The 27,341-nt window shown below is 34.6% G+C and overlaps 1 protein-coding gene across 3 annotated transcripts in view; it reads left to right on the plus strand.

Annotated features, from left to right (window-relative positions):
- Window positions 1-27,341, plus strand: part of LOC125671776 (paladin-like) — a 136,919-nt gene that overhangs the window by 45,430 nt on the left and 64,148 nt on the right. For all 3 annotated transcript variants that reach the window (XM_048907675.2, XM_056161144.1, XM_056161145.1), the window contains one exon: window positions 12,532-12,711. In XM_048907675.2, coding sequence (XP_048763632.2) covers window positions 12,532-12,711 — 180 coding nt within the window. The remainder of the gene's footprint in view (window positions 1-12,531; window positions 12,712-27,341) is intronic.

The following is a 27,341-nucleotide window of genomic DNA, read 5'->3' on the forward strand; positions in this document are numbered from 1 at the left end:
GTAGTGCAGAGGTAGCACTCTCACTTCTCATTACTGCGACCCGAGTTCGATCCCCGTGATCGGCAATGGTTGTATGTGAGAGCTTTTATGGGTTATTCTTGGTATTTATGTATGTATGTTTGTATGTATATATACCGAATAAACATTTATTTATTTATTTGACATAGTGGAGATTCAAGTTTGTTAAAATCGATCATGACCACTCTGGGTAGGGTGGGGCCACAATAGGGGATCAAAGTTTTACTTACAAATATATAGGGGAAATCTTTAGAAATTTTCTTTAAAAATCCCTGAACCAAATGAAGGACTATGCCCCCTTCGAAGGGGATGAAAAGAATAAAAATAGGATGGGGTCATTTAAAAATCTACTCAAGAACCACTAAACCAGAAAAGTTTATATTTACATGAATGCTTCCTGATGCAGTGCAGATTCAAGTTTGTAAAAATCATGGCCCCTAGGGTTAGGGTGGGGCCACAATAGGGGATCAAAGTTTTATATACAAATATATAGGGCAAATCTTTAAAAATCTAAATCTTCTTCAGAACCATTGTGACAGAGAAGTTTACATTTACATGAATGCTTCCTGATGCAGTGCAGATTCAAGTTTGTAAAAACATGGCCCCTAGGGTTAGGGTGGGGCCACAATAAGGGATTACAGTTTTACATACAAATATATAGAGAAAATAAAAAAAAAATCTTCTCAAGAACCACTTGATCAGAAAAGTTTACATATACATGAAAGCTTTCTGACATAGTGCAGATTTAAGTTTGTAAATATCATGGGCCCCGGGGGTCAATTGGGGCCAAACTAGGGATCAAAGTTTTACATCCGAATATGTAGGGAAAATCTTTAAATATGGGTCAAGGTGACTCAGGTGAGCGATGTGGCCCATGGGCCTCTTGTTTTTATTAATACAATTATGTTTAAATTGTTAATATTGCTGGTACATGCTTGATGGGAAACTTTGAATCAATATTCTTCACATCACTGAACTGAATAAAACCAAAATTAGCTAGGGTAGAAATCATTTCAGCTCCACCTCCTTCTATTACCAGTGCTGTCTCCTTAGCATTTACAGAGTAATTCTAGGCCCAGACATTGAAACATTGTATTTGCAACATTGATGTCCATTGCACTGTTATCGGTGGCTGCTGGCTTGACTGGGAAATTAATCTCATGATGGGACTGAAGTCTATCTCATTAAGTAACAAGCACCTGCCTCATAGACTCGTATGGCTAGGGAAGTGTAAATTTGTTACCAAATGATTAAGGACATGATAAAATACCTACATTAGCTAATACAACTGTGGTGGTCAGATGGGTTTGATCGCTGTGTCCAGATAGCTCAGTTGGTAGGGCACTTGACTAGAGGTTTGGGGGGCCCAAGTTCAAATCCTGGTCTGGTCTGTTGCATTTTAACTCTTCCTGTTACATCTGGTGCTGTTGACCACTCCTAGACTTGCAGGTGAAAGTCGACTGCTCAGTATCTTGAAATTGCTTTGCTATTTTTAGGTTACAAGGTCAAAGTGCAAGGTCAAACTTGACATTGTGTGATATTGCCTGTTCAATATCTTGAGAACCCTTTGCTACTTCACAATCATCAGCTTCCTGTCTAGATGCTTCACAATCATCAGCTTCCTGTCTGTCTAGATACTTCACTATCATCAACTTCCTGTCTGTCTAGATACTTCACTATCATCAGCTTCCTGTCTGTCTAGATACTTCACAATCGTCAGTCTTGCTCTTGCATGGTGATGTGCCCGTGTCGAATCGCAGAGTGATGATACAAAAGTGACCCATTTTGCCAAATATAATTAACACATAATCTTACTATATTAGTCCTGAAACAACTCATCTCGGTGCAAGTTTGTTATTTTGACACTTCTTAGTTATGGATCTATTGATTGGCTATATATAATTATGCGTGTCTGAAGCTTTAATTCCAAGATAGACTTAAAAGCATGAAACCTAGTAAAAACAGATTTCAAGATGAGGCCTTAATAGAAATGTGTCGACACAAACACGAGAGCAGGTGTCTAGAAGCTGCAAGATTGTCACAGCTATTTCACAAATTTAGGGTTTCAGAAGAATGTTTTTTTTAATGTATGTTTTACTTTATAAAACATAGAGCACATATTTGCCTATGTAACATTTTTATAACAAAGTTGCAACTTTTAGATGTATGCAAAATGTGCATGACTATTAACTTATGAGAGGTATAGGCAAGGCAGCTAGTACTTTAAAATTTCTGAAAAAATTTCTGAAAAAATTCATGGATGTTTTTGCCCAAAATAATAAATTTTGTCTTTTCATATTTTTGAACTTGGAATATCATACATGCCAACTTTTAAAATGATTTTGGGCGCGGCGACCTTTTTTCAAAGCTCAAAAGTCACGACATTTTACTATGAAAATAAATATTTGTCTTTTCAAATAAAATATCAATCTAATCATTGTACATATATCATATATTAACACAACATCAAGTGTGTTTGACCATTAACTTTAACAAAACTTTAAAAAAAAAAAACACTTTGAAAGATATACACAAATATTTTATTAAAATCATCTATTCAGCAAAAAAATCCTCTCCAACAACAAGTCACATACATATTATCAAATAATAAAGTTGCATCCTTTTACACCATATAAACATTGGCTGGTCTATATATCAAAATTTAAATTAAAGCACATGCATTTAGGTACGACTACAAAGGCGATCTTGCTTGTCTGTAAACATGGGCTTGCAGAGTCTGGCGGAACAATCTGCATTGCAACCAGAAAAGGAGTGATCTGTCCTGCTATGAAGTTTGCAAACAAAACCTTTGCACCCATGACATCTGAAATAACTAACAGGGAAAAAACACATTAAATATACGTTTTTACTTGTAAATTAAGGCTACTTGCTAATATAAAATTCAGTATAGACTTGTGCGAATTACGCATCACAAAGTCTATTGAATACTACACTATATAGGCTATATAATACATCGCTATAGACAGATAAATTCGGATAACCTATATTATTATAGTTGGAAAAAAAAATTTGACGTACCTTATTGCATATTTTGGATGCTGTCAGCGAGAGACAAAAATCGGGAATGTCCTGATTGTTTGGTGGTGACACTATCATCGTTGTCATTCACGTTTGTGTAAAGGATATGTCAATTTGAAATCCGTCTTCCCGATTGATTACCACCAAAACATGCTTCGCACTGTCCAATAAGCAGGCAGACCAGATAAATACACCACCCCAATACCATGCGACACAGGTTAACAGTAATGGCTGACTATTGTCCTGATTTCTGATTGGCCAGTTCAGAAATGACGCAAGATTTCAAATTCCGGATGGAAATGGGGGTTTGTTGTCGTAAAATGGGAGATATTTTTAGAAAATCGGGATTTTGGGGTATTTTTGCAATCCCGATCGGGTTATCGGGATTTGCCTTTTCAACTGCTTCAAATCGGGAGAATCCCGCACAAATCGGGAAAGTTGGCATGTATGGAATATACATTATTGTCATACAATATGTTTCATCTTTGATATCTACCAATTGAAATGATAGCTATTTCCTCATGAATGTGAACAATGTGCATATGAATTTTGATGAATAAAGTACGAGTATTTTAATTAATGGCAGGGAATTCTCAGACAGAAATGAAAGTAGCTAGAATGTAGTATGAAATTTTTTAAATGAACAGCAATGCCTCACACAGGTCTATACTTACTATTCATGAAGCACTAATGCTCTTCATGAAGCATGTATAGGTACAGTGTATAAGACATCGTATTGATTGATTATGGTGTAAAAACAATAATCAATCAATGAAATTCTTAAGTACTGATACTTGTTTTGAGGTACACATTATCTTGGTTACCAATAATGAACTACATTATTGTCCATGATGACTTCTCAAAATGGGATCATGTATGACCCTTAAAATATATCCTATCTTTAAAGAATTCCTAGAAATTGGTCATATTTATGACACCATAATACTATGACCATGATGTGTGAAAAATTCATTGATTTTATTTATTGTACACATATCATTTATTCATTAGCCAAGAGTCATATTCAACTGCAGACTTAACATTTTTAAAATTTTCAAGGGCACAATCATTGTGCTTTGGGGTTTTTTTTTTGTTTTTTTTTTGAGTGCATACTAGAACATCTTCGTCAGTGTCTGATTAAAGGACACATTGTTGATTTAGTTATCAAATAAAAGACATGTTCTATATTGTGCAGGTTTAGCAGGAACAAAGATAAATCATATTTTATGTCGAAGAAGACAATGCACCAGGGTTTGTCATGAAGAATTTATATGTCTTAATTGTTACTGTCTAGAATTAAACTTTATAACTACGGGTTCTTTATATGTTTTGTTACTGTCTAGAATTAAACTTGTTTTGGGTCGTTTTATAACCATGTGTTCTTGATGTACTAACTTAAATTCTACCAACAAAAACTGTCTATAACAATGCTAATTAATGTCGATCAACAGAAACATATTTCTGATGCAATTTCAGCGCTGTAACATGGAATATCAAAAGACAGCATAATGAGTGCACAGCATTTTTAACAATCATTGCATCTTTTGGAATGGTTTCAGAGATAAGAGCTAGGTTTACACCAAAATTCACTCGGTTCGTAGAACACAATGGGAAATCTTTGTTTGAAGTTGTTTTCAGTAAACATTACACCATGCAGACATATCCTGAGCTCTAAATGTATCGAGGAACCCAATGTCATATTTTATGTTATACACTGAGCTTGGGGGGAGGGGTGTGTGTGTTAATTCATTAATTGTGACATATCTATAACATTCTCTAAAATAAGATAAAATAACATTTATGGAATGTTACTAATTTAAATCAAATGATGTACATGCATTAACAAATTAAAGCAATCAAAGACTATGAGATATATATGATGTAATAAATTTTGTAAGTCCACAATAGCTCCCATACCCAATGTATATTAGATTTGACCCTCCCATTGTTGAGGTCATTATGCCTGCTAATTCCAGCTGTTCACATTGAAATTCACACCAATGCATATTGCTTTATGAACACTAAAAGTAAATTTTGATGAATATTCTGTCATTGTATAAGAATTGAAGCATTGTTCTTTGTGTTTATGATAACAGTGAATTGACAGGAGCCGTGGAGAAAGTGACAAATTAAATAGGAACCACTAGTATATGATTAGTAAGAATATAGAAACATTATCACAAAGATCCACATGGGCATTTTTGATCAACTTTTGTCTGGACTGACTGTGTGTCTAATTAATTAGTCAGCATGTCTGTCAGGCATAATCTTTTTGCATTTTCATCTCTTTCTCAAGAACCATGAACAGACAATAATATCATTCGGGTTCAAATTTGCAATTAAAGTATTAATCCTTGGTTAGATATGATTTTTAAAAGTATGTTCCAAGGGGAGATAACTGAGAAATAATGAAATGGTGGGATTTTGAAAAAACCTGTTGAAGCTTTTCAAGGTTCACTGTGCCAGTGTGAAAGTTTAAAAATTCTTGTATATAGTGAATTTAAGACTCAATGGACCTTCATAAGACTAAGAATAGGGCAGCAATATTCTCAGGTTCTACGTACGTAAAAATGTAATGCAAAATGTGTACAATTCGTCAAGATTTCATATCTAAATGTAAGTATTGTGATATATGCAGTATAGATTAATTTGGTCTTCATTCGGTGACCAGAGTAGGGATTTAAGGAGTCGACACATATTCTAAACAATTCCTTCCTAGGAATTATGGTAGCTTCATCCTTACATGTATGTAATCATGCTTCCAAGTGTAAAAAACTGTATCGATTAATTACCACGTCATATACTAATTTAATCAATAACCAAAGAAAATTTGTATATTACCACCATGGATATTATGCTACCTTTTTAAAAGATGTTGGATATATACATAAACAGAAATTAATGTCAGCATCAGAATACCACACAATTTCATCAAAAAGTTCGATATAAATACATAAATCTTGTTGAAATGACAATTCTTTTGAATGTCATCAGTTTTAAAAAAAACTATTACTTGATAATTGCATGATAGACATGTATACAGTAGAGAAAATACCAGCATAGGAATTATTGTGGTTAAAACCTATTTTTAGGTCACCTGAATCATTCAGGTGACCTATTGCTATCTGTTTTTGTCCGTCGTCGTTCGTCGTGCGTTAACATTTGAACATTTTCAGCTTCTTCTCTGAAACCCCTGAACCAATTTCAACCAATTTTGGCATATAGCATTTGTGGGTGGAGGGGAACAAAAATTGTGAAATTTGTGGTCCCTGCCCCCCTGGGGCCTGAGGGGTGGGGCAAAAACCATCAAAATGAGTGTAATTTTAAGAAATCTTCTTCTTTACTCCTGGACATCAAGAAGCCAAACTGTGGGCATAATTATAATGAGCGTTGAGCCCTCTACCAAAATTGTGAAATTCATGGCCCCTGGGACAGGGGTTCTTGTGTTAGGGTGGGGCTCTATTGGTCGTATAGTGAAAATGTAGAAATTCTTTGAAAATCTTCTTATATTGGTTTTATCTAAGGAGTAAATAACCCTTTTCTTTATGATTTCTCAGACCTAGGTTTTTTAAAAAGGATTATTGATTGAACATAAAAATGACACATGTACTTCATGACCACATAGCTATTCAATGTTTCTTCCATCCAAAAGTAAAATTCTTATATTTAAACACAAACCTAATTCAAACATTAGAAGGTTGTTACATGATACTCAGGTGACCTATAAGGCCCCTGGGCCTCTTGTTATTAAAAAAAATTAGATATAGAATTAAAAAAAAAATGAAATAATCAAAATGATTTTTTATGGAGAATATAAGCAATATACAGTGTAGTTTAGCAAATTTATTATTTTATCCAGTGAATAAAATTCTTCCAAAAGGTATGCTTCTATGATGCACAAAAGCTTGTTGTTTTTGTCTTGAAGAGGATATTCTAATATCTTGCCTGTTGGTATTACATTGTAATTAATGCAATAGTCTGTTAGTTATTTGATAAATCAGGACTATTTGACAATTTCTTGAGAACTCTATGCTCAATATAGTCATCAACCTTTATAGACTGGTTGGTCATGATTATAATTGAGTGGCTTTTACATTGATTCTTCGGTCGTTAAAGGTTAAATGTGACCTGAGTTTCTGCTTTTAATGTTGTGTGTTTGGTATCTGGAGATCTCTTGGCTTGGAAATATAACAGGGAAAGGAGAAAATTGATGGTTGGACCAGGGTGTGAACCTGAGGCCCATGCATTACTAGTCAGGTGCTCTAACTACTAAGCTATTCAGGCCATTATCCACAATCCATATAATCCAAACTACTACATTCCTCCCTCCATAAATTGTTTTCACCTTCAAAGACACACGACTCAGATTCTTCAGCTTCTGGCAGGACTTTCACCTGTAAATCCAGTGGTGGTCAAGAGCAGCAAATGTAACAGAATGACTGGACTGTAAATCCAGTGGTGGTCAAGAGCAGCAAATGCAACAGAATGGCTGGACTGTAAATCCAGTGGTGGTCAACAGCAGCAAATGTAACAGAATGGCTGGACTGGGAATCAAACCAGGGATCCATGCATTACTTGAGTCAGATGCTTTAACCACTTGTCTGATATCCATGGTCCATGTAGACCAAACCGCAACAGAAGCAATATCAAGTTAAACATGACATGGTTGAGATCTGCAAATGCTCTGCTTTACCATCAGAACATGTCTAAAAGAGGTCTCCATTTAAACTGATAGGAATAAAATGATGTATAGCTGAGGATGTTGAGAGAGGGGTTAGGAGGGGGTAAACGAAAGCAAAGTTAGGAGGATGAAAATGTGTTTAAAGATGTGACATGTGGTTTAACTGTTCATATTGATGTAGCAGTGTGCTGTTAGTGGAGATTGATGATTGGGGTCTGTGTGATCTACTAATGATTAAATGTCTGCAATATGTTAATGCACTGATCGAGGGTCACAGTTCCCAGGAGCTACAGATTTCTTTATTAAGGTGTGAACATCTACCTATTGTGAATAAAAACATTGGTTTGATGAAAGGCAGGGAATATTAATTGATTTGTTGAAAGTAATTAAGCTGGAGTTCTAGTGGATTTTTTCTGAAAATATCGGAAATTTTTAAGTCCGGGTATAATTGATGCAGAAGACCTCACACTGATAGCGACTGAAAGTGATGTGCTGGCTATATAAGGACATCTAAATCTAATGATGGATTAACCTAATTCATCAGTCATGAATTTCAATACAAATGACATGAATTACCATTTGTATGCTGTATTTTTGAGATATATAGTGTGTTTGAATTCAGATTCCGAGTAATTGAATTTGTTGATTATTTTTATGAAAGGAACAGAAAATAATCAATATCAATTACTTTTGTGGAAAACTGTGTAATTGTAATTAATTTCGGGAAAACTTTACTAATTAAAAGTATTAATTATAATTACATTTTTAAAGGTAATTGAACCGATCCTTACATGATACCAGATGCATTTAATTTACTGTTCATTCACCAAAGTGTATAATCTATTGTAATGCTGGTAATTAAAGGCAGAATTCCTGGGTAGAAAAACTAATTTGTGCATGCAATTCTTCATTTCAATGTTTAAATTACAATACATATAATTACATTTCAAATGTTTTTGGCATTGATATCTCTACAAATTCCTGTGGGGATCCAGGTTGAATAGGTCCTCAGTGCCTCCTCCTTGTCGTAAGCGGCGACTAAATAGGGCAGTCCTTCAGATGAGACCGCAGAAACGGAGGCCCTGTGTCCCAGCAGGTGTGGCACGATAAAGATCCTTCCCTGCTCAATTTTAGGCCTAAGTGCCGAGCATAGGCCTAAATTGCAGCCCTTCACCGGCATTGGTGATGTCTCCATATGAGTGAAATATTCTCGAGTGAGACGTTGAACAATATATAATAAATTAATCTCTACAAATTGTAAATATATAAGAAAGGAAATTTCAAATTTCAAAATTGAAGTTTATTTCTCATATTTGTCTCCCCTTTCCAGAAAGCTAGGGGACATATTGCTTTAGTGTGAATTCTTCTTCTTCTACATGCAGGTATAAACTGCAATGTAATTATATGTAAAATGCACATGAAATTTCTTAAGTACATGTACTTGAAAGAAAGAAAGGCTCAATGAATTAAAAATATGACATGCACAAAAAAGTTTTTTTCATCTTAATTTTCCTACTGTATTCATATTGTCAAATGGTCCTGCCAGACTATTGAAATGTCATATATCAAAGACTCAGATAAAAGAGTCATAGATTCATAATTTTGAAAATATTCAATTGCTCTAAATTGTGGATTGCAACTTCCAAGTACATATTGGTCAGCAGCCATGTGAATTGGAGGATTGTCTGAGTTGGAATATTAGGAGTTTAATCAGTCCAACTGCAGATTACCTATATATAGAGGCTCACAGTTTTAAAAAGTATTGAAACGTGATATCATGGTGGGAATTGTGTAGAAATGTACTCATATTTGCATAGTCAAACTTTTGTGTATTTTCAACCAAAAGCTTATATAATATACTTATGAATTAACACAATTTATAAGTTATTCCAATATTAAAGGCAGGTATATTTTAGTTTTATATTGATAGTGTATTGAATAAATTAGGGACTTTGCATAGTAAGTTGTTTTAAGCTTATCTAATGCTTTAATTGGCCCATGATATTTTAAAGCTGGAAAGCATTATCAAATTTTTTTCAAGAAACAGATTTGTCTAGGATTTTAGGATATACACGTTTATAGAACTCATAATTATATCGAAGTTGAAAATGGATGTTCATGTAGGAAATAAATTTGTTGAGGGTATATATATAAACTGTGACGCTTCGTGCTAACATCGATATCATGAAGCATGTTATAGAGCTGTCACAAGTACTTCAGTAGACTATCATCAGCTAAAAATCTAATCATTATAGACTCATTTCATCGAAAAAACAAACAAACAATGGATTCACCCTCTTTGCTATGTACCTTTAATGCTTTAATATTGTCGGAAGGTGCAGCTTAGAGCTCTGTGTCATAATTTAGAAAAAAGATTCTGTGTTTCGGGACTACTGGTGTCAATTAAAGCAGAAGTTAGGATTCATTGTCCTCAGATATTGTACGTGAGTTGATTTTTCTCAATAAAGCGAATTAAAGTGGAATTGATTGCTTGATATTCCAGTGTTTGCTTAAATTAATATTTAAATTGTACCATGTCAGTATAGTAATAAGATATCCAAAAATGTTTGTTTTCAAGGAAGAAATGTCAGAAGTATTTGTATTATGGAGAAATTAGACTCTTAAACAAAATTAATGGAATTTTTAAAGCCAATTACACAGAAGTCACTCAGTGCCTCCATTGTTGGTAACATTTTTTAAAAAATATTTGTGACACTTCTTTTTTGTTGATGACTATATATTTATATAGGCTTTTAGAAAGACCACCTTTTTACAATAGAATAGCAAAGGTTTATTAAGGACAAAACCCTTTTGATGACTTGTAACATCTGTTCATGGTTTTGAATTCTATATGGTAAAACGAGACCTAGAATCTACAGGATTGGAATTCGCTACCATGACTTAATGAAAAACAATGAAATAATTGTACTTTGAGATTAAATTTGCTTAGTTGTAAGAGAGAAAAAATTGGGACAGTGATTTCACTTCGAGAGATTGAAGTTTGAGCCATCTCGAGTCACCTGTAAATTGAATAAATTTTATCTGAGATCTATCCAACAATAGAAGCGCTGCTAGTATTGTGCTATGTTTGTATGTAATAAGCACTGCTAGTATTGTGCTATGTTTGTATGTAATAAGTGCTGCTAGTATTGTGCTATGTTTGTATGTAATAAGCACTGCTAGTATTGTGCTATGTTTGTATGTAATAAGCGCTGCTAGTATTGTGCTATGTTTGTATGTAATAAGCGCTACTAGTATTGTGCTATGTTTGTATGTAATAAGCACTGCTAGTATTGTGCTATGTTTGTATGTAATAAGCACTGCTAGTATTGTGCTATGTTTGTATGTAATAAGCACTGCTAGTATTGTGCTATGTTTGTATGTAATAAGCACTGCTAGTATTGTGCTATGTTTGTATGTAATAAGCGCTGCTAGTATTGTGCTATGTTTGTATGTAATAAGCGCTGCTAGTATTGTGCTATGTTTGTATGTAATAAGCACTGCTAGTATTGTGCTATGTTTGTATGTAATAAGCACTGCTAGTATTGTGCTATGTTTGTATGTAATAAGCACTGCTAGTATTGTGCTATGTTTGTATGTAATAAGCGCTGCTAGTATTGTGCTATGTTTGTATGTAATAAGCACTGCTAGTATTGTGCTATGTTTGTATGTAAATGTGCACAATCTTGTTACATTGGCTGATTCTCTTTTCCTGTTAGTTTTGCTTTCCTTTAAGGTAGCTCACTGCACTAAAGCTTATACTCTTCATGACACTGTGTCACAAGATGGCGATTTGAATGATTTGTGAAATTGTTTGAAAAGATCAATTTGTTTACCGTCGTAGCTTGGTGTTAAAGCATCAGGCTGCGATGAACTCCACATCCGGTGTTCAAATCCGCCAGAGTCTTTAGTTCATATGTGATGAAATAAATTTTTGGAAATCATATTTTTTATCTAAAATTGCATATTTTCTGCCTTTTTGACGTATATATAATCTTATCTTTCATGATTAAATCATTATACCCCCATGAACGAAGTTCAGGGGGGTATATAGAAATCACTCTGTCTGTCTGTCTGTCTGCAGATTCGTGTCCGGGCCATAACTTCTTTGTTCTTTAACATTAGGCATACCATATTTGGCACACAGGTGGATCACCATGAGACGATGTGTCGAATACCTTCATGACCTCTATATGACCTTGACCCTTGACCTCGAGGTTTTTTACAATGGATTCGTGTCAGGGTCATAACTTCTTTGTTCTTTGACATAGGCATACCATATTTGACACATGAGTGTATCACCATGAGACGAGTTGTCGGGTACCTTCATGACCTATATGACTTTGAACTTTGACCTCAAGGTCAAAATTGATTATAGGGTTTTGACATAGTCATACCATAAGACATGGGTGTATCACCATGAGACTATGTGTCATGTACATTCATGACCTCTTTATGACCTTGACCTTTAATCTCAAGGTCAAAATTATAGGTTTATACCATGGATTTGTGTTTGGACTACATCTTCCATTTTCTTCTACAAAGGCATACCATATTTTTACACTCAGGAAAGAGGTAATTTATACCTATTAACAACACCCTTTGGGAGATGGGGGGGGGGGGGGGGGGGTATTCTTAGTGAGCATTGCTCACAGTACCTCTTGTTTTGTACTGATTTGAGAAACTTTCGAGGTATATAGTGAGCCACCTGAAATAAATCCTAAATGAATAATTATTCTAAAGCATCATGTCCAGTCACATCAATCATATAGAACATGTCGTAAAATTTTCAGGGGAAATACTTTTTGGTGCGTGATGCTTCAGAGAAATCGGACATCAAGAAATCTTACTCCCAGTATAAAGCACCAAATTTTCATCAGGCTACGAATGGCTTACCGGTGTATGGGGCAGGGCAACCGACAGAGAAAGGACTGATCTATCTGATAGACCATCTTGTTGAGGAAGGTCACACAGTAAGTATATAGCATGTACTATCTAATTAAAGATTTTCTGGATTATTGTTTGAATTCTTGATCTTTTTTCCTTTTTAAGCTGTTAATGTCATTGTTAGAAATGATTTTTGTTTATAGGCCTCCTCAATTTACCCTTAATACTATACTATAGTGACCTGTGAAAAGTCAAAAGTTTTCTCGGACACGGGCACCCAGATCAAAGGGTATTTCAATATTTGACAAAGACATCAAATGACTATTTTAACTGTACAGTACCCGCAACGTTATTCTTGACATTCCTATCGTGCGTGTATCCTATCGTATCATGCGTGTGTCCTATCTTAATCGTGTATCAGGTTTTCCGTTTTCTATCGTGTTTTGCGTTTATCAGGTCTATCGTATTTTGCGTGTATCAGGTTTTCCGTTTATCGTGAAAATCGTTTATCGTGTAGCTTCGGAAACTATTGGGATTGTATATTAAATCTAATGAAAAAGTAAGATACTTTCCGAAAGCTTTATTCGTTTTGTTAAAGAGGCTATTTTTAGGAATCAAGGAAAGACAGTATATTTGAAAGAGAACATAAAGCTGTCGATTTTAAGGCAGAAAAAGAGCTATATGTCTGTCCAGAGAGGGTGAAAATTTATCACAATTTCATTCTAAGTAGTCTGGAAAGTTAAGGCAGTGGTTTGCCGAGCAAACCGAGGACAGTAAAACTGAAAGCTCCTTCATCTGGAGTTCATAAACATTTCCTTGTCTATAAACAATTATTTGTAATTAACACTAACAGAGAAATAGGAAGTTTCGATCTGAAAGGAAAAATCAGCAATTAGAAGATTAAGTTTTAAAAGAGTGCAAGGGTATATTGCATCTCGCAAAATTCTGCTCAAATGGGCACGATTCAGCTGTCATCGTTGTTTTTTGTTATATTTGTACATGTACACATATACCAATAGTCGTATGTGTAGATACTGGAAATTTATGCTGGTATTGATGATTATTTGAATTTTTACATGCTCAACACAAACATTTTAAAGCATTTCTAAATTGCGACTTTAAATCAAGCCGGGTTTCGTATATGTTTTTAATAGTTCATTTATTTTTTGTTAACAAAATATAAATTCATATAAATATGTTCCAATTACTTATGACTATTAATAATCACTCATAGTGTAGAAATATCTAAGATATGAGCATATGGTGTAGTGCAGTGCATTGTATTTAAAGCGGTCATTATGAAAATAATTGTAGTTGTTGAATGAACGATGAACTCGGGAGCTTGATGCAAAATAACCCCCCTCCTCGCTACACACAAAATATTACTTGGTTTTATTTGATATCCAAGATAATAGACATTAGCATAAGAGAGCTATTGAAGCATGATATCACTACATTATATTACATTTTGTTAATTCCCAGTTTAATTGCTAAACGCTCGGCATCAAGTGTGAATGCCACGGGTCCTCGGAGATGACCTTAAAAACAGACGCCCCGTGTCACGGTAGGTGTGGCACGCTAAAAAACCCTCACTGCTCAATGGCCGTAATTGCCGAGCATAAGCCTAAATTTAAAAGCTCTTCACCGGTCATGGTTACGTCTCCATATGAGTGAAATATTCTCGAGCGAGACATTAAGCAAAGATAAGAATCAATCACTCCCTGTATGATTCATATATTAAACATTCAAGGTGGCTGAGAAAATTCATATAGATATCAAATAATGAATTCAATACCGTATATAGTTTAGCTTCCAGATTTTAGCTGTAATGACGTTAAAAAAACCATAAATAGAATTTTTTTTAAAAAACCAACAAAAATAAACGTACAACCGTGGATAAATAAATTATATGCTTTAGGTATATATTGAGTATTGAAATCCTTCAATATTATTATCAACATAATGTAATTATTTTGTACGTATCAAACTTTCGTTCTGTCTAAATTGTTTCTAAATTTACAACATTTCTATCAGGTTTTCTGTTTATCGTGAAGATCGTTTATCGTACGTGTTTTGCGTTTATCAGGTCTATCGTGAAGATCGTTTATCAGGCTTTGCGTTTATCAGGTTTACCGTGTATCCTATCTTATCATGCGTGTATCCTATCGTATCGTGCGTGTATCTTATCGTATCGTGCGTGTATCCTATGCTATCGTGCGTGTATCGTGTTCTATCGTTTATCATATCAAGAATAACGTTGCGGGTACTGTATGTGGTATGACATCGTGGGACTTATAAAAGTATTTTAACTGTAGGGTGGTGGTAGGTTGGGGCCACAATAGGGATGAAAGTTCTCAGTTTTACTCGCAAATATGTAGGGAAAATCTTTATATATGGGCCAAGGTATCTCAGGTGAGCAATGTGGCCCTTGGGCCTCTTGTGTAAAGTATTTTAACTGCGATATGACTTTGTGTGAAGTATTTTAACTGTATGTGAGATAACATCGAGTGACTTAATTATATGAAGTATTTTAACAGACCTGTGATTCTTCCGTCGGAAGACAAAATCTCCCGAATTTGAGCCCCCCTTCCGTTCCTTCCGTTAAAATGTAAAATCTTCCGTCATTTCAAATTTTCAACAACAAAAATTTTCTAAGCGCCATTTTTCGATATTGATAAGGAAAAACCCCGAGACAATCGAAAGTCGTCTATTTTTCTGTCACAGTGACTGCACAGGTAAACGTCAATTAACGAGGGTACAGTAATTACTGTAGCCATTTGAGGAGTTTATTTATGATTACACAGCAATTAGTGATAATAAACAATTAGTGGATGATTAAAAAGATTGTTTTTGGCACACGCTCTGGTGATTAGGAAGTGATACCGACAGTTGAAGTCGGACGATCTTTGATGCTGTTGAAAACTTGGTGAGGAGCAGGTGGGAAAAGAAAGTTGGCACTGAAGATGTTCGTAATATGTGTGGACAGAATGACACAATTGTATTAGAATGGATTATCTCTAACTGAACTGTATATTCAAAGATGGATACGGCAAGACGACGATGGGTGTGCACAGTTCGAATTTTCTCAATATTTATTTACACATGCATGTATAAATAGTACGTGGCCAAGTCTTGTAACATATATTTGTTCACTACACGATTCACTGAAGAAGAAAAAAACACATTTTCAGATATGCAATGTAGTTCTTTTATGTGAGAACATGTTCTTTATATTATTTAGCTCACCAGTGCTGAAATCTCAAGTGAGCTTAAATTTGTTAGTAGGCCTAGATCTAATATGTTGGTCAACTTTTCTGAAAAGTGATAATTGTTATAACTTGTTATCTCTGTAATAAATATATAAATATAACAAGTTTTTTTCTTTTAATTGTGGTTTTTAAGGTATTGACTTAAGAATTATCAATGTTCTTAACACAAAAAAGGAATTATGAATGTTCTCAACACAAAAAGGATCTGATGATTATGAACTCAGACACTTGTAACACAAAAAACTACTAGTAGCATGATTTCATTAGCCAATGAACACACAAAAACGGTAAAAAAAAAATGTCGATAAAAAATCTCCAGTTATCAGACCAAAACTCCAGCTGAAAATTTTCAAATCTCCAGTTGTGGCATGACAGTTCTGTCACAGGTCTGTTTTAATGACTTATATAAAGTGTTTTAACTGTATGTGGTATGAGATTGTGTGACTTATATAAAGTATTTTAACTGTATGTGGTATGAGATTGTATGACTTATATAAAGTATTTTAACTGTATGTGGTATAGCATCAGTAACTAAGTGTGCCAAATACATATATAAAATATAACGTGACAAAGTATTTTATCTGTGTATGATAATGACATCTAGACACCATAATGACATTAATAACACAAGGAAGGAATATTGATTTAGGTTGATCTGTTCATCTATCTGTCCTTCTGCATGGCTTTGTCGGTCAAAAGGTCCAAGGTGAAGGTCACATACTGATTGAGTTCTAGCAATAAAACTTAACAATGTATGGCCTTTAAAGTTTTTTGAGGTTAATAAGTCAATGTCACTGGCCCATATATTGTGAGAATGGTTTCTAAATGGTATTTCAAATAATACACGAGGCTATAACTAGCAATGAGACAGTCTATATGATGAAAGGATGACCTCTACTGTGATTTAAGGTTTGGTCCAAGGTCGAAGTTTAATGGAAAATAAAAATTGGAACTGGGAGCAATGTTTTAACCATTGGAAGTCACCTGTTTTGCACTTTTCAGCTATTAATGATGCATTTACAATTGTAAAGGTTGTTTTCCTTCTCCTTTTGAAAGTCTTCAGTAGATGAGAGGTGCCTCGCAGTGCAGCTGTTTCAGTGTCTTGTTAAAGTCTTCAGTAGATGAGAAGTGCCTCGCAGTGCAGCTGTTTCAGTGTCTTGTTAAAGTCTTCAATAGATGAGAGGTGCCTCGCAGTTCAGCTGTTTCAGTGTCTTGTTAAAGTCTTCAGTAGATGAGAGGTGCCTTGCATTGCAGCTGTTTCAGTGTCTAAGTGTTAAAGTCTTCAATAGATGAGAGGTGCCTCGACACAGTGCAGCTGTTTCAGTGTCTTGTTAAAGTCTTCAGTAGATGAGAGGTGCCTAGATGCAGTGCAGCTGTTTCAGTGTCTTGTCAATTTGTTTAAATTGTGTCTTTCCCTTTTACACAATTGTTTCAGTGGCACGTTTCTATTGTTTTGCGTGATGAAATTGAATCTGATTCTTGATATGGAGTGCTCCAATAAATTCATCAATCATTTTAGTTCAGAGTTGTTCTAGTTACTTGCTAATATGATTTATTTATTTTCTGAAGTAGAATCCCAAATTAAGTGAAAAAGAAGTACACAGATGCACAAGATACTTTGATAATAAATTATTGTAAGAGCCGTTCTGAATACTAACTGGTTTTTAGCTCACATCAGTGATCAAGGAGAGAGTAAATGGAACAGTTGATTCATCTGAATTTGTAGTGCATTTCAAACTGTCATTACACCAGTGATCAGCAGGAAATTTTATATGGACTTTGTGTGATCATTCTTTGCATTTTTGAACACAATATACTAGAAGGTATTGTTAGCTGAAATCGAAAGAGATGAAACAGATTTCAAGAAGATGTTCAAACCTAATTTGAGCATGAATGCAATTACTTTGATACATGAGTTTTATATGAATTTGATGGATATTGAATGTAGTACATTTTTAAATTCATCCCAAATAGCTGTGGACCGAATATCTCCCATTGGTTTCCTCCAGGGCCTCATGAAATCTTCTGGATTGCTATCACTTAGTAAATTAACTGCACTGTGAATTTTCTGATGTTTTGTATATATACATTAATTCAGATGCTATAATCTTGGACTCTCATCTAGAATTTGGTGGAGGATCTATTTCTTATCAATTTCAGTTATTGCCAGAATATAGTGTAATATTGCATGTAGATTGGTCTACGTAATATATTGCCCATTACTTGGATGAGATGTGTCTACTAAAAGAGATGTGCAAAATGTATAAGGTCAGGTTTTTTCCCATCTATGCTGAAGGCTCAAGTGAGCTATTCTGATCGCTTTTTGTTTGGTCTCAGTCCATCCACCTGTCCGTAAACTTAGAACAATTTTGACTTCTTCTCCAGAACCAAAAGAGCTATATTCAGCCAAACTTGTCACAATTAAGCATGCTTGGGTACTATAAAAGAGGATTCAAGTTAGTTCAAAGTAGCTATGCCCTTTTGAAAATGGAAAATATGTCAAGAATTAGTAAAAGTTTTGTGGCTTTTTAAAAATCTTTTCAAGAACCACTGGACCAATTTTAATCAAACTTAGCACAAATCATTCTTGGGTGAAGAGGATTCAAGTTTGTATAAAGCCAATTCAACTTAATTGATAGATTATCATCCCCGCCCACCCCTCAAAAAAATTTTCATTTTGTGAAATTTGCGATTTCCGGAAAATTTTCAAGCCCGACTCCGGTATTTACACTTTTTGTTTACATTTCCAGTATAGCAACGTGAAAAGCCACGTGAAGGAAATGGATATGGTTTTCTTAATTTTTCATGTTCTTACAGGAGTAGTTTGGTGTCTTTCTATGTTTGAAATTAAAGCTTAACCTGGAATTCGTCTGTGAAATGAGCATAGCTTGATATCCATCTGGCATTAAATGATGCACAAATCTGTTGACAAAACTTGTTTGTCATTGATATTTTTCTCAGAAAAATAAAAATTAAAAAATAAAATCCTCCCACCCGACCCATACTTTTTGGTGACCCTGGATGATAATCTACTAATTAAGTTGAATTGGCCTTAGTATGCCAAATGAAATTAATTACCATTCGTCTGAGACTCTATGAGAAACATTTGTTAAATACAATGAAAGTAATTGGGTAGAAATTGATTATCAAACTATAGGAAATTCTACCTCCTGAAATGAGGTATTGATATAAGTACAGCAAAAAGTATTATGGAACTACAAATGGTTAGTAAACTGCTTTGTATGAAATATATATCTGAAAAAATACAAGTGGCTGAGCACTTTTTGCATGCGTCTGTAGATGACACAATGGCCAATTTAGAGTGAATTTTTGCGTTGTGTCCGCATAACCACAAGACTACAGGATTTGCAACTGTCAGTCCAAAATAATTATTTTCTGTATCGTAATACATCTTTCACAGCATGCTAATAAGAAGAACTTGACATTGATTTAGCAAAGACCAATCAAATTGTCTAATGCAAATGGTTTTTTAGTAAATTGCCTGATAACTTTTCATTAATAAGCCAAATTCGTATAATGTAGCAAATTATACACTCATTTACTTTTGTGACATCATTGCTAATAGTCATTAGTATCTAGGGCGTCCATGTCCTGCCTTTGGCATTTCTAGGGAGATATTACCATATTCATGAAAAAGTAAGGCCTCAGATTCATTTTAGATGAAATGACACCAAATTGTATTTTACAATTCATTATCAAAGAACAAGAACATTCAAGGCATAATCGAATCCATCGCCAGACTGCTGTGTATTTAACTGCATATCAAATCCATCACCAGTTAACTATATAAATCCATCACCAGACTGTCCTTTAATTAACTACATATCGAATCCACCGCCAGACTATTGCATAGTTAACTACATGTCGAATCCATCGCCAGACCATCGTGTAATTAACTACATACCAAATCCACCACCAGACTATTGCATAGTTAACTACATGTCGAATCCATCGCCAGACCGTCGTGTAATTAACTACATATCGAATCCATTACCAGACTGACCTGTAATTAACTACATATAAAATCCACTGCCAGACTGTTGTGTATTATGTCTCCCCTCTTTCAGGGGGAGACATTGTGTTCGTACTTTCCATCCGTCCGTCTGTCTGTCACAAAATCTTGTGAACGCTTCTCCTCCTGTATGGCCTATCGGATAGACTTGAAACTTTGTACAATGCTTCATTGCCATTTGTAGATGTGCATATTGTCAGGAAAGGAGGATCCAATTATCTTTCTAAATGTTATAGTGGATCTAAGAAGGGTGGAGGATGTAAAATAGCTTGAGAATGCTTCTCTTCCTATATGGCGTATTGGATAGATTTGAAACTTTGTACAATGCTTCTTCTTCATTTGTAGATGTGCATATTGTCGGGACAGTAGGATCCAATTGTTTTCCTAAAAGTTGTAGTGGATCTAAGAGGGGTGGAGGATGTAAAATAGCTTGTTAACACTTCTTTTAAATGGCTTAATGCATAAATTTGAAATTTTGTACAATGCTTCATTGCCATTTATAGATTTGCATATTGTCGGGACAGGAGGAGTAAAAGTTATAATGGATCTAAGAGGGGTGGTGGATGTTAAAATAGCTTGTGAACGCTTCTCCTCCTATATGGCTTATATGATAGACTTAAAATTTTGTACGATACTTCAATGCCATTTGCAGATGTGCATTTTGCAGGGACAGGAGGATCCAATTGTTGTCCTTAAAGTTATAGTGGATCTGAGGGGTGGAGGGTGTAAAATAGTTTGTGAACACTTCTCCTATGTGACTTATTGCATGGAGTTCATAGTGTCTATGTTCCTGCTCATGCTTTCTCCTCCACAAGGATAGACATTAACTTTTCATCAGAACAAGTAAACTTGTTGAAGTTTTACTTGTCTGAATGAAAATCTTGGTTGTCCAAAAAATATTTTATACTCTCATCCAGTAATTCTAATTTTTTCTCTTTGTCAATTGGTGTTACAGTACAATCCACTAGAATGGGCCTTCGTTATAATCTGACAATTCGGTAAAGAAAACAACAATATTTGGAGTTGGACTTTACTTTCTAATATTCATGTAGCAATATTCCATTATCACCTGCATATGGTGTTTATATCTCAACTGATTCGGTACGCAAGAGCTTTTTCTGTGGGTCAGTTTTTAAATCGAGACAAGCTAATTACAAACAAGTTGATGGTACAGGGGTTTCAACAGTCTCGTTTAAAGTCAGCATTTCACAAATTCTTTAGTCGTTATGACGATGTAATTTGCAAATACTGTAAAATATTTCTATCTCGAAGTCCGAGGGACCTCGAAAAAACTTAGAGATATCCGGGGGTTCGAGATATCCAAAATCGATCTTGAATATTTTTTGAAGGAGGATATTTGATGCATAGTATGAGATTTGCATTATATACAACAACACCGTTGCCGTTTCTTATAGTTTAATGCAAGTTGATAAATTGATATTGTTGAATTTCAAAGACAAACATTTTGGTTTTTTTTTTTAGTAAAGATATAAACATCCCATTGAAATCACAATGTGTTTCAAAATTAAGATGATCGTGCTTGTATGCTTACTTTAAGTTTACTAATGTCTAGGCTCGACTGGGATGTAGCTATTGTAGTGAAAGAACCTATCCCGTAAGAAACAAAAAAGACGGATTAAAAAAAAATCAACTTTTAAATGTTAATTAAATAAATTTTCGTGTTTTATCTGTCCTAGTTTTAATGATGAAGCGTGTATCATGAAATGCATTATCGTTATTATGAGCATTACCTTCAAGCGCACTTCGACAATTTTGTGTGTTTATCTAAACCACATATTAATGATATAGCGTGTGTCATTCAAAACACCATCCCTGGAATCGGGCGTGTGAGTTCATAATTGGCGGTGGGCCGTCTACTCGGACAAGGCAAGCGTGGATTAGCGGTCATTAATTATAATTGGTGTAGCCGCGGGTGTGAATTTGTGACTTATGACGCCAGGTATGGTAAGCAGAGCGGAAAATTGACTGCATTTCGAGATAAACCAAGTGAATTTAGGGTATGGGACCTTGAAAATACTTCGACATAAGCGGGGTATTCGAGATTACCGTATTCGAAATATCAGAAGTTTTTAAAATCATTTATAAAGGGAAAACGGCCAGGACCAGCGGTCGACTTCGACTCAAGCGGGGTATTCGAGATAAACCATATTCGAGATGCAGATATTTTACTGTATAACCTATCATTGGGTCAAATGCTGTCTGATGTGTTTCATACTGATTGCTAGACCGTTCTTGACACACTGGTTTTGACTATAGATAACTACATTTACCTGATTAAGATATAGGGCTCACGGCAGGTGCGACCGGTCAACTGGGGATACTTACTCCTCCCAGGCACCTTATCCCACCTCTGGTGTGTCATGGGGTCTGTGTTTACCCAACTATCTATTTTGTATTGCTTATAGAAGTTATGAGATTGTTCGTTATCTTCACCAAGCTTTCATTTGATATTCATCATTAACACAATTATTATAAAGGTACCTGTAAAGTGCGAAACGAAACGAAATCTACCGAAACGAAACAAAACCTACCGAAACGAAACAGATTGTATAACCGAACTCTTTTAATTATAATAATTAAAAATGGTATCTTAGGCCCCTGTGAAAGTTACCACATATAAATAAAATTCGCCTCCCCTTTGATGTAGGCTTTCGGCTTGACTGTTACAAAGTTTTAAAAGTTGGAAAGGGGGGAGTAAGCACAAAGTACATATCCGTAGTTGATTAAATGCCATGTACAATTAGTTTCGGATCCATACATTTCAGAACCGAGGGTTACAGTCTCAGAGATCTGGGGAAACACACTATACGAGGGATGGGGTCGCCGACGTTGGATCCGCCTTTGGGCATAGATACATTGTTTGAAGAAGCTGGTGTCTGAGAAAATTGAAAGCAGGAAGAGCTCTTAACCTCTTATTTTATCTCTAACTGCTGATGTGCGAGTACTTTCAATAATGGAAAAACTCTATACATTTGGGATGTTGCTAAGACGGGGAATTGAAAACGGGACAGAAAACGGATTTTTTTTAATGCAATAATATTAGGAGGAGGTCGGCATTTTGTAAACTGAAAAGGCTTATGAACAAGGGGATTTTAAGCAGAAATCACAAAGAGAACGGGAGGACATATTCAGAATCCACCGTTTGATATACTACATACAAATACACAATATCCACATATATACATATATTTGTCTTTAGAGCAAAAAATACTGAAACATGTATTTATGCCCAAAATCGGATTCAACGCCGACGACCCCATCCCTCGTTTAGTGTGTTTCCCCAGACCTCTGACCTGTGAGACTGTAACCTTCCGTTCTGAAATTTATGGATCCGAAGCTAATTGCATATGGTATTTATGTATTTTGTGCTTACCCACCCCCCCCCCCCCTCCCCCTTTCCAACTCTTAAAACTTTGTATCAGTCAAGCTGAAAGCCTTACATCAAAGGGGAGGCGAATTTTATTTATATGTGTAAACTTTAACAGGGGCCTAAGATACCATTTTCAATTATTATAATCAAAAGAGTTCGATCATACAATCTGTTTCGGTAGGTTTCGTTTCGTTTCGGTAGATTTCATTTCGCACTTTACAGGTACCCTTATTATAATAATCACATTTCGCATTGAAAAAATCACTTGCCCTATTGGGCAAGTGTATATTGAGTTTTACTTGTCCGACAATGTCTGTACTGGGTTTTCACTTGCCCTGGGCAATCGGACAACCGTTAATGTCGATCCCTGCTCCATACCATGAAGTACATTAAAGGAAGGTCCATTTGGGGCACTTCCAATTTGGGAAGCTGGGGAGACATTTGTTTTTCATAACAATCTTTAGTTTAACTATTACATATCGATTGAATCCATCACCAGTTAACTATATAAATCCATCGCCAGACTGTCATGTATTTCATACATATCTTATCAATCGCCACATTGTCACGCAATTAACTATGTACTGTAACATATCTAATCCATCGCCAAACTGCTGTGCACTTCACTACATATCGAATCCCACAGGTTCGTTAAGGCAGGTTATGAAAATCTTGACTGGGATATAATCTGCGAAACAATGTGACGTCATAATTGAAATAAGTATATCACAAAGTATAGTATATATCAAATTCCAATTTTATTTTTATGTAAGTTTTATTTATGCATAAAATAAACCATGCAGCTACTAAGACGATTCCAAATAAATATGGAATGTTATATACTGCTGTCGTGTAATTTCTGTCTGATCAATGTGAAAATAAACTGATGATGTCATGCATAACTATATACATTGAGTGACGTTGACACATGTAAAGAATTTGTTAAAGTGTACCTTGTAAATATCAACATAATATGGAGTATTTGAAATATGTGACATGGGATATATATGTGAAAAGCTGATAATTTATTGATATTATGAAGGTACGTTGATTTCATTCATTGACAACTTTGTTTAACGGGGAAAACATTCCATTTAGCATGTCGATCTGATTTTCCTCTGTCACACACTGAAATAATAATTAAAACTGTAAAAGTAAATTAACACACTACGCCGCGTACTTTTAGAGTTTTTTTATACACTGTGTGAAAGATCATAAACTAATGTACACGGAAATTACAGATAGAATTGTCTGTTAAGAAAACTGCATAGCATCAGTGCAAAATGTAAAACATGGGCTAGATGGTTTCATGTTTAAATGTTTAATAATTATTTCTTACTGAAAGTGGTAGGATTCTATTCGGTAACTCTGATAAAGTATGGGTGTTTTACCGTCATTTATCGCCAGTTATACCAATATATAAATCCTGGGCTAGCTATAGTGTGCTTAGTGACTTTTCCATTTTCTATTAAGGTACATCCGTCATCTATTTATAACAGTCATTTGTCATGTTGTTATGATACAACATGTTCTCATGTAAACAACCAAAATAGTTTTAAAAGTTAGTAGCTGATCCCTCTCTCTGTGTAGGACAGATTTTAAAAATCATGCAGTTTACGTGAATAAATGGAGCATGACAGGTGTCTTAACATACCCGCGCCATCACCAGTTAACTATACATAAATCTATAGCCAGACTGTCGTGTATAGTTAACTACATATAGAATCCATCACCAGACTGTCATGTAGTTATAACGAAAGTTAGTTTCCCGAAAATAATGAATGGGACAGTATATCTATGGTGCTTTACCAAAATTTGTGACAGCCGGCTACAAATAATTGTCTAAAACATTGATATAATACATTTGAGAGTTCAGATATTTCCATCAAAAAAAGCAAATTCAAATTCTGATTCCATTGCATGATTGCATGATGCTGCCCCAAACCATTAACTTCAATGTCCAAGATGGCCCCTGTCCAATATATCCCAAACAATACTTTAATTTCCTTTTTTTTCATTTGCTCTTCTCAACACGTTAACTTTCCGCCTGAGCTTAATCGCATTTCATTACTGAAAATAACATTTTTGTGGTATATTTATCCCATCACTGAAAATAATATTTTTGTAGTATTTTATTAATTCATCACTGAAAATAAAATTTTTTTAGTATATATTATTTGAGCCGTTCCTAGCAAAAAAGCCCCTTATCTTATCCAACAATGTTTTTCAAAAATCCTCATAATGAAAAAACTTAATTTTTTGCATACTTGTAAAGAAAAAGGTCATGATTACCAATCACGAGTTGGTTGTTATCGTTGATTGACTGTAATATTTTAATGACAATCAACATAATGTTCTAATATTTTGAGGGATGTTCTCTGTAGTTCACACTTTAGCACTAATATACTGAAAGACCCTTTTTGCTAGGAACGGCTCATTTATCAATTAACTCATCACTGAAAATAACATTTTTGTTGTATATTTATCTCATCACTGAAAATAACATTTTTGTAAGTACATATTTATTAATTCATCACTGAAATTAACATTTTTGTAGTATTTTATTAATTCATCCCTGAAAATAACATTTTTGTAGTATATTCTATTAATTTTATTTAATTCATCACTGAAAATAATGTTTTTGTAGTATATTAATTCATCACTGAAAATAACAATTTTCTTTGTATATTTATCTCATCACTGAAAATAACATTTTTATAGTATATATTTATTAATTCATCACTGAAAATAACATTTTTGTAGTATATATTTATTAATTCATCGCTGAAAATAATGTTTTTGTAGTATATTTATCAACAGGAAGGTGAATCAACAAATCATCAGCTGTTGTTTCTGTATACTTCATGCACCGATTCCAAATTTGTTTCCCTGGCTTTTTTTCTGGTTGTGTAACTCCCTTTTTGTTGTCCTCCGGGATATGTTTAGTATACAGTGGGAACTGATCAAATTATTACATTCAGTTGTTAATGTGTTGCGGCAATCCCTTTTCACAATGCGTGAGAACATTTAGACACGTACACCGCGAACTGTCAGAGATTTAGGTTGCCTCCTTCGTTCACACTTGTTTTCCATCTCGCCTTTCATTCAAGTCTCTTTGAAAATGATGAAATGCTTTATTATTTATCCTTATAGTCAACTCTTTTCCTTGCTTAATATACCCATCATCATGCAGACATTGCCAATTTGGAACAGCAGAAGACATACAAGCTTCCAGTTTACACAAGCTGAATATATATTACTGTGCACATGATCTGCATAAAAAATCAACTGGATAGGTGTCAGTCTAAACAAGATATAGATTGTTTTGAAATTCACCAAAAAAAAAAAAAAATTGTAGCAGCCATTTTGAAAATTGACATACTTTTGGCATTGAGTGTACATGTATGTACATTAGGCTAATTTGTCTCAATATATATGACTACATGATAATTGGTTATTTTTTCACCAAGCCCATTCTCTTTACATGTGTGTAAATTGATTGAGTCAGTTTTATGATTATATATGTTAACAGTAAAACTGTATTTATGTCTGTCAAAAGTTAGAATCGATCTTGTTAGTTACACCAGGCCTCGTATATTACACATGCAGAGTACATGAGAAAAACACAAAATAAAGTATAATAAAGTAGTTTAGGATTAAGATGATATTCAGGTAGAAATGGATGTATTTGTCAGGTGACAGCTAAGAAACTTTGAAGATATTAGCAACTTATACTTGGCACAAAGGTTGCATGCTTATAATAAATATAACCACAGGGTGAAATTTTTTTTTAAAACTCATCCAGACAAGTGGACGATTACTTTTTTCACACCCTGAATCAGAATGAGAAGAAATTTTTGAGCTTCCTAAAATATTTGTCCATTAATAGACATCCACTTCACAGAGTTTTAAAAAGCCATATGCCCCTATACACCATCTACCAGGGAAAATTGTAATTTATGTTGTAAGTCGTGTGTTGTTTATGTCTCCATCATTCAAAATTTTTCACCCAATGTTGATACT

The sequence above is a fragment of the Ostrea edulis genome, chromosome 4 (assembly GCF_947568905.1).
Source record: "Ostrea edulis chromosome 4, xbOstEdul1.1, whole genome shotgun sequence".
Classification (NCBI taxonomy): domain Eukaryota; kingdom Metazoa; phylum Mollusca; class Bivalvia; order Ostreida; family Ostreidae; genus Ostrea; species Ostrea edulis.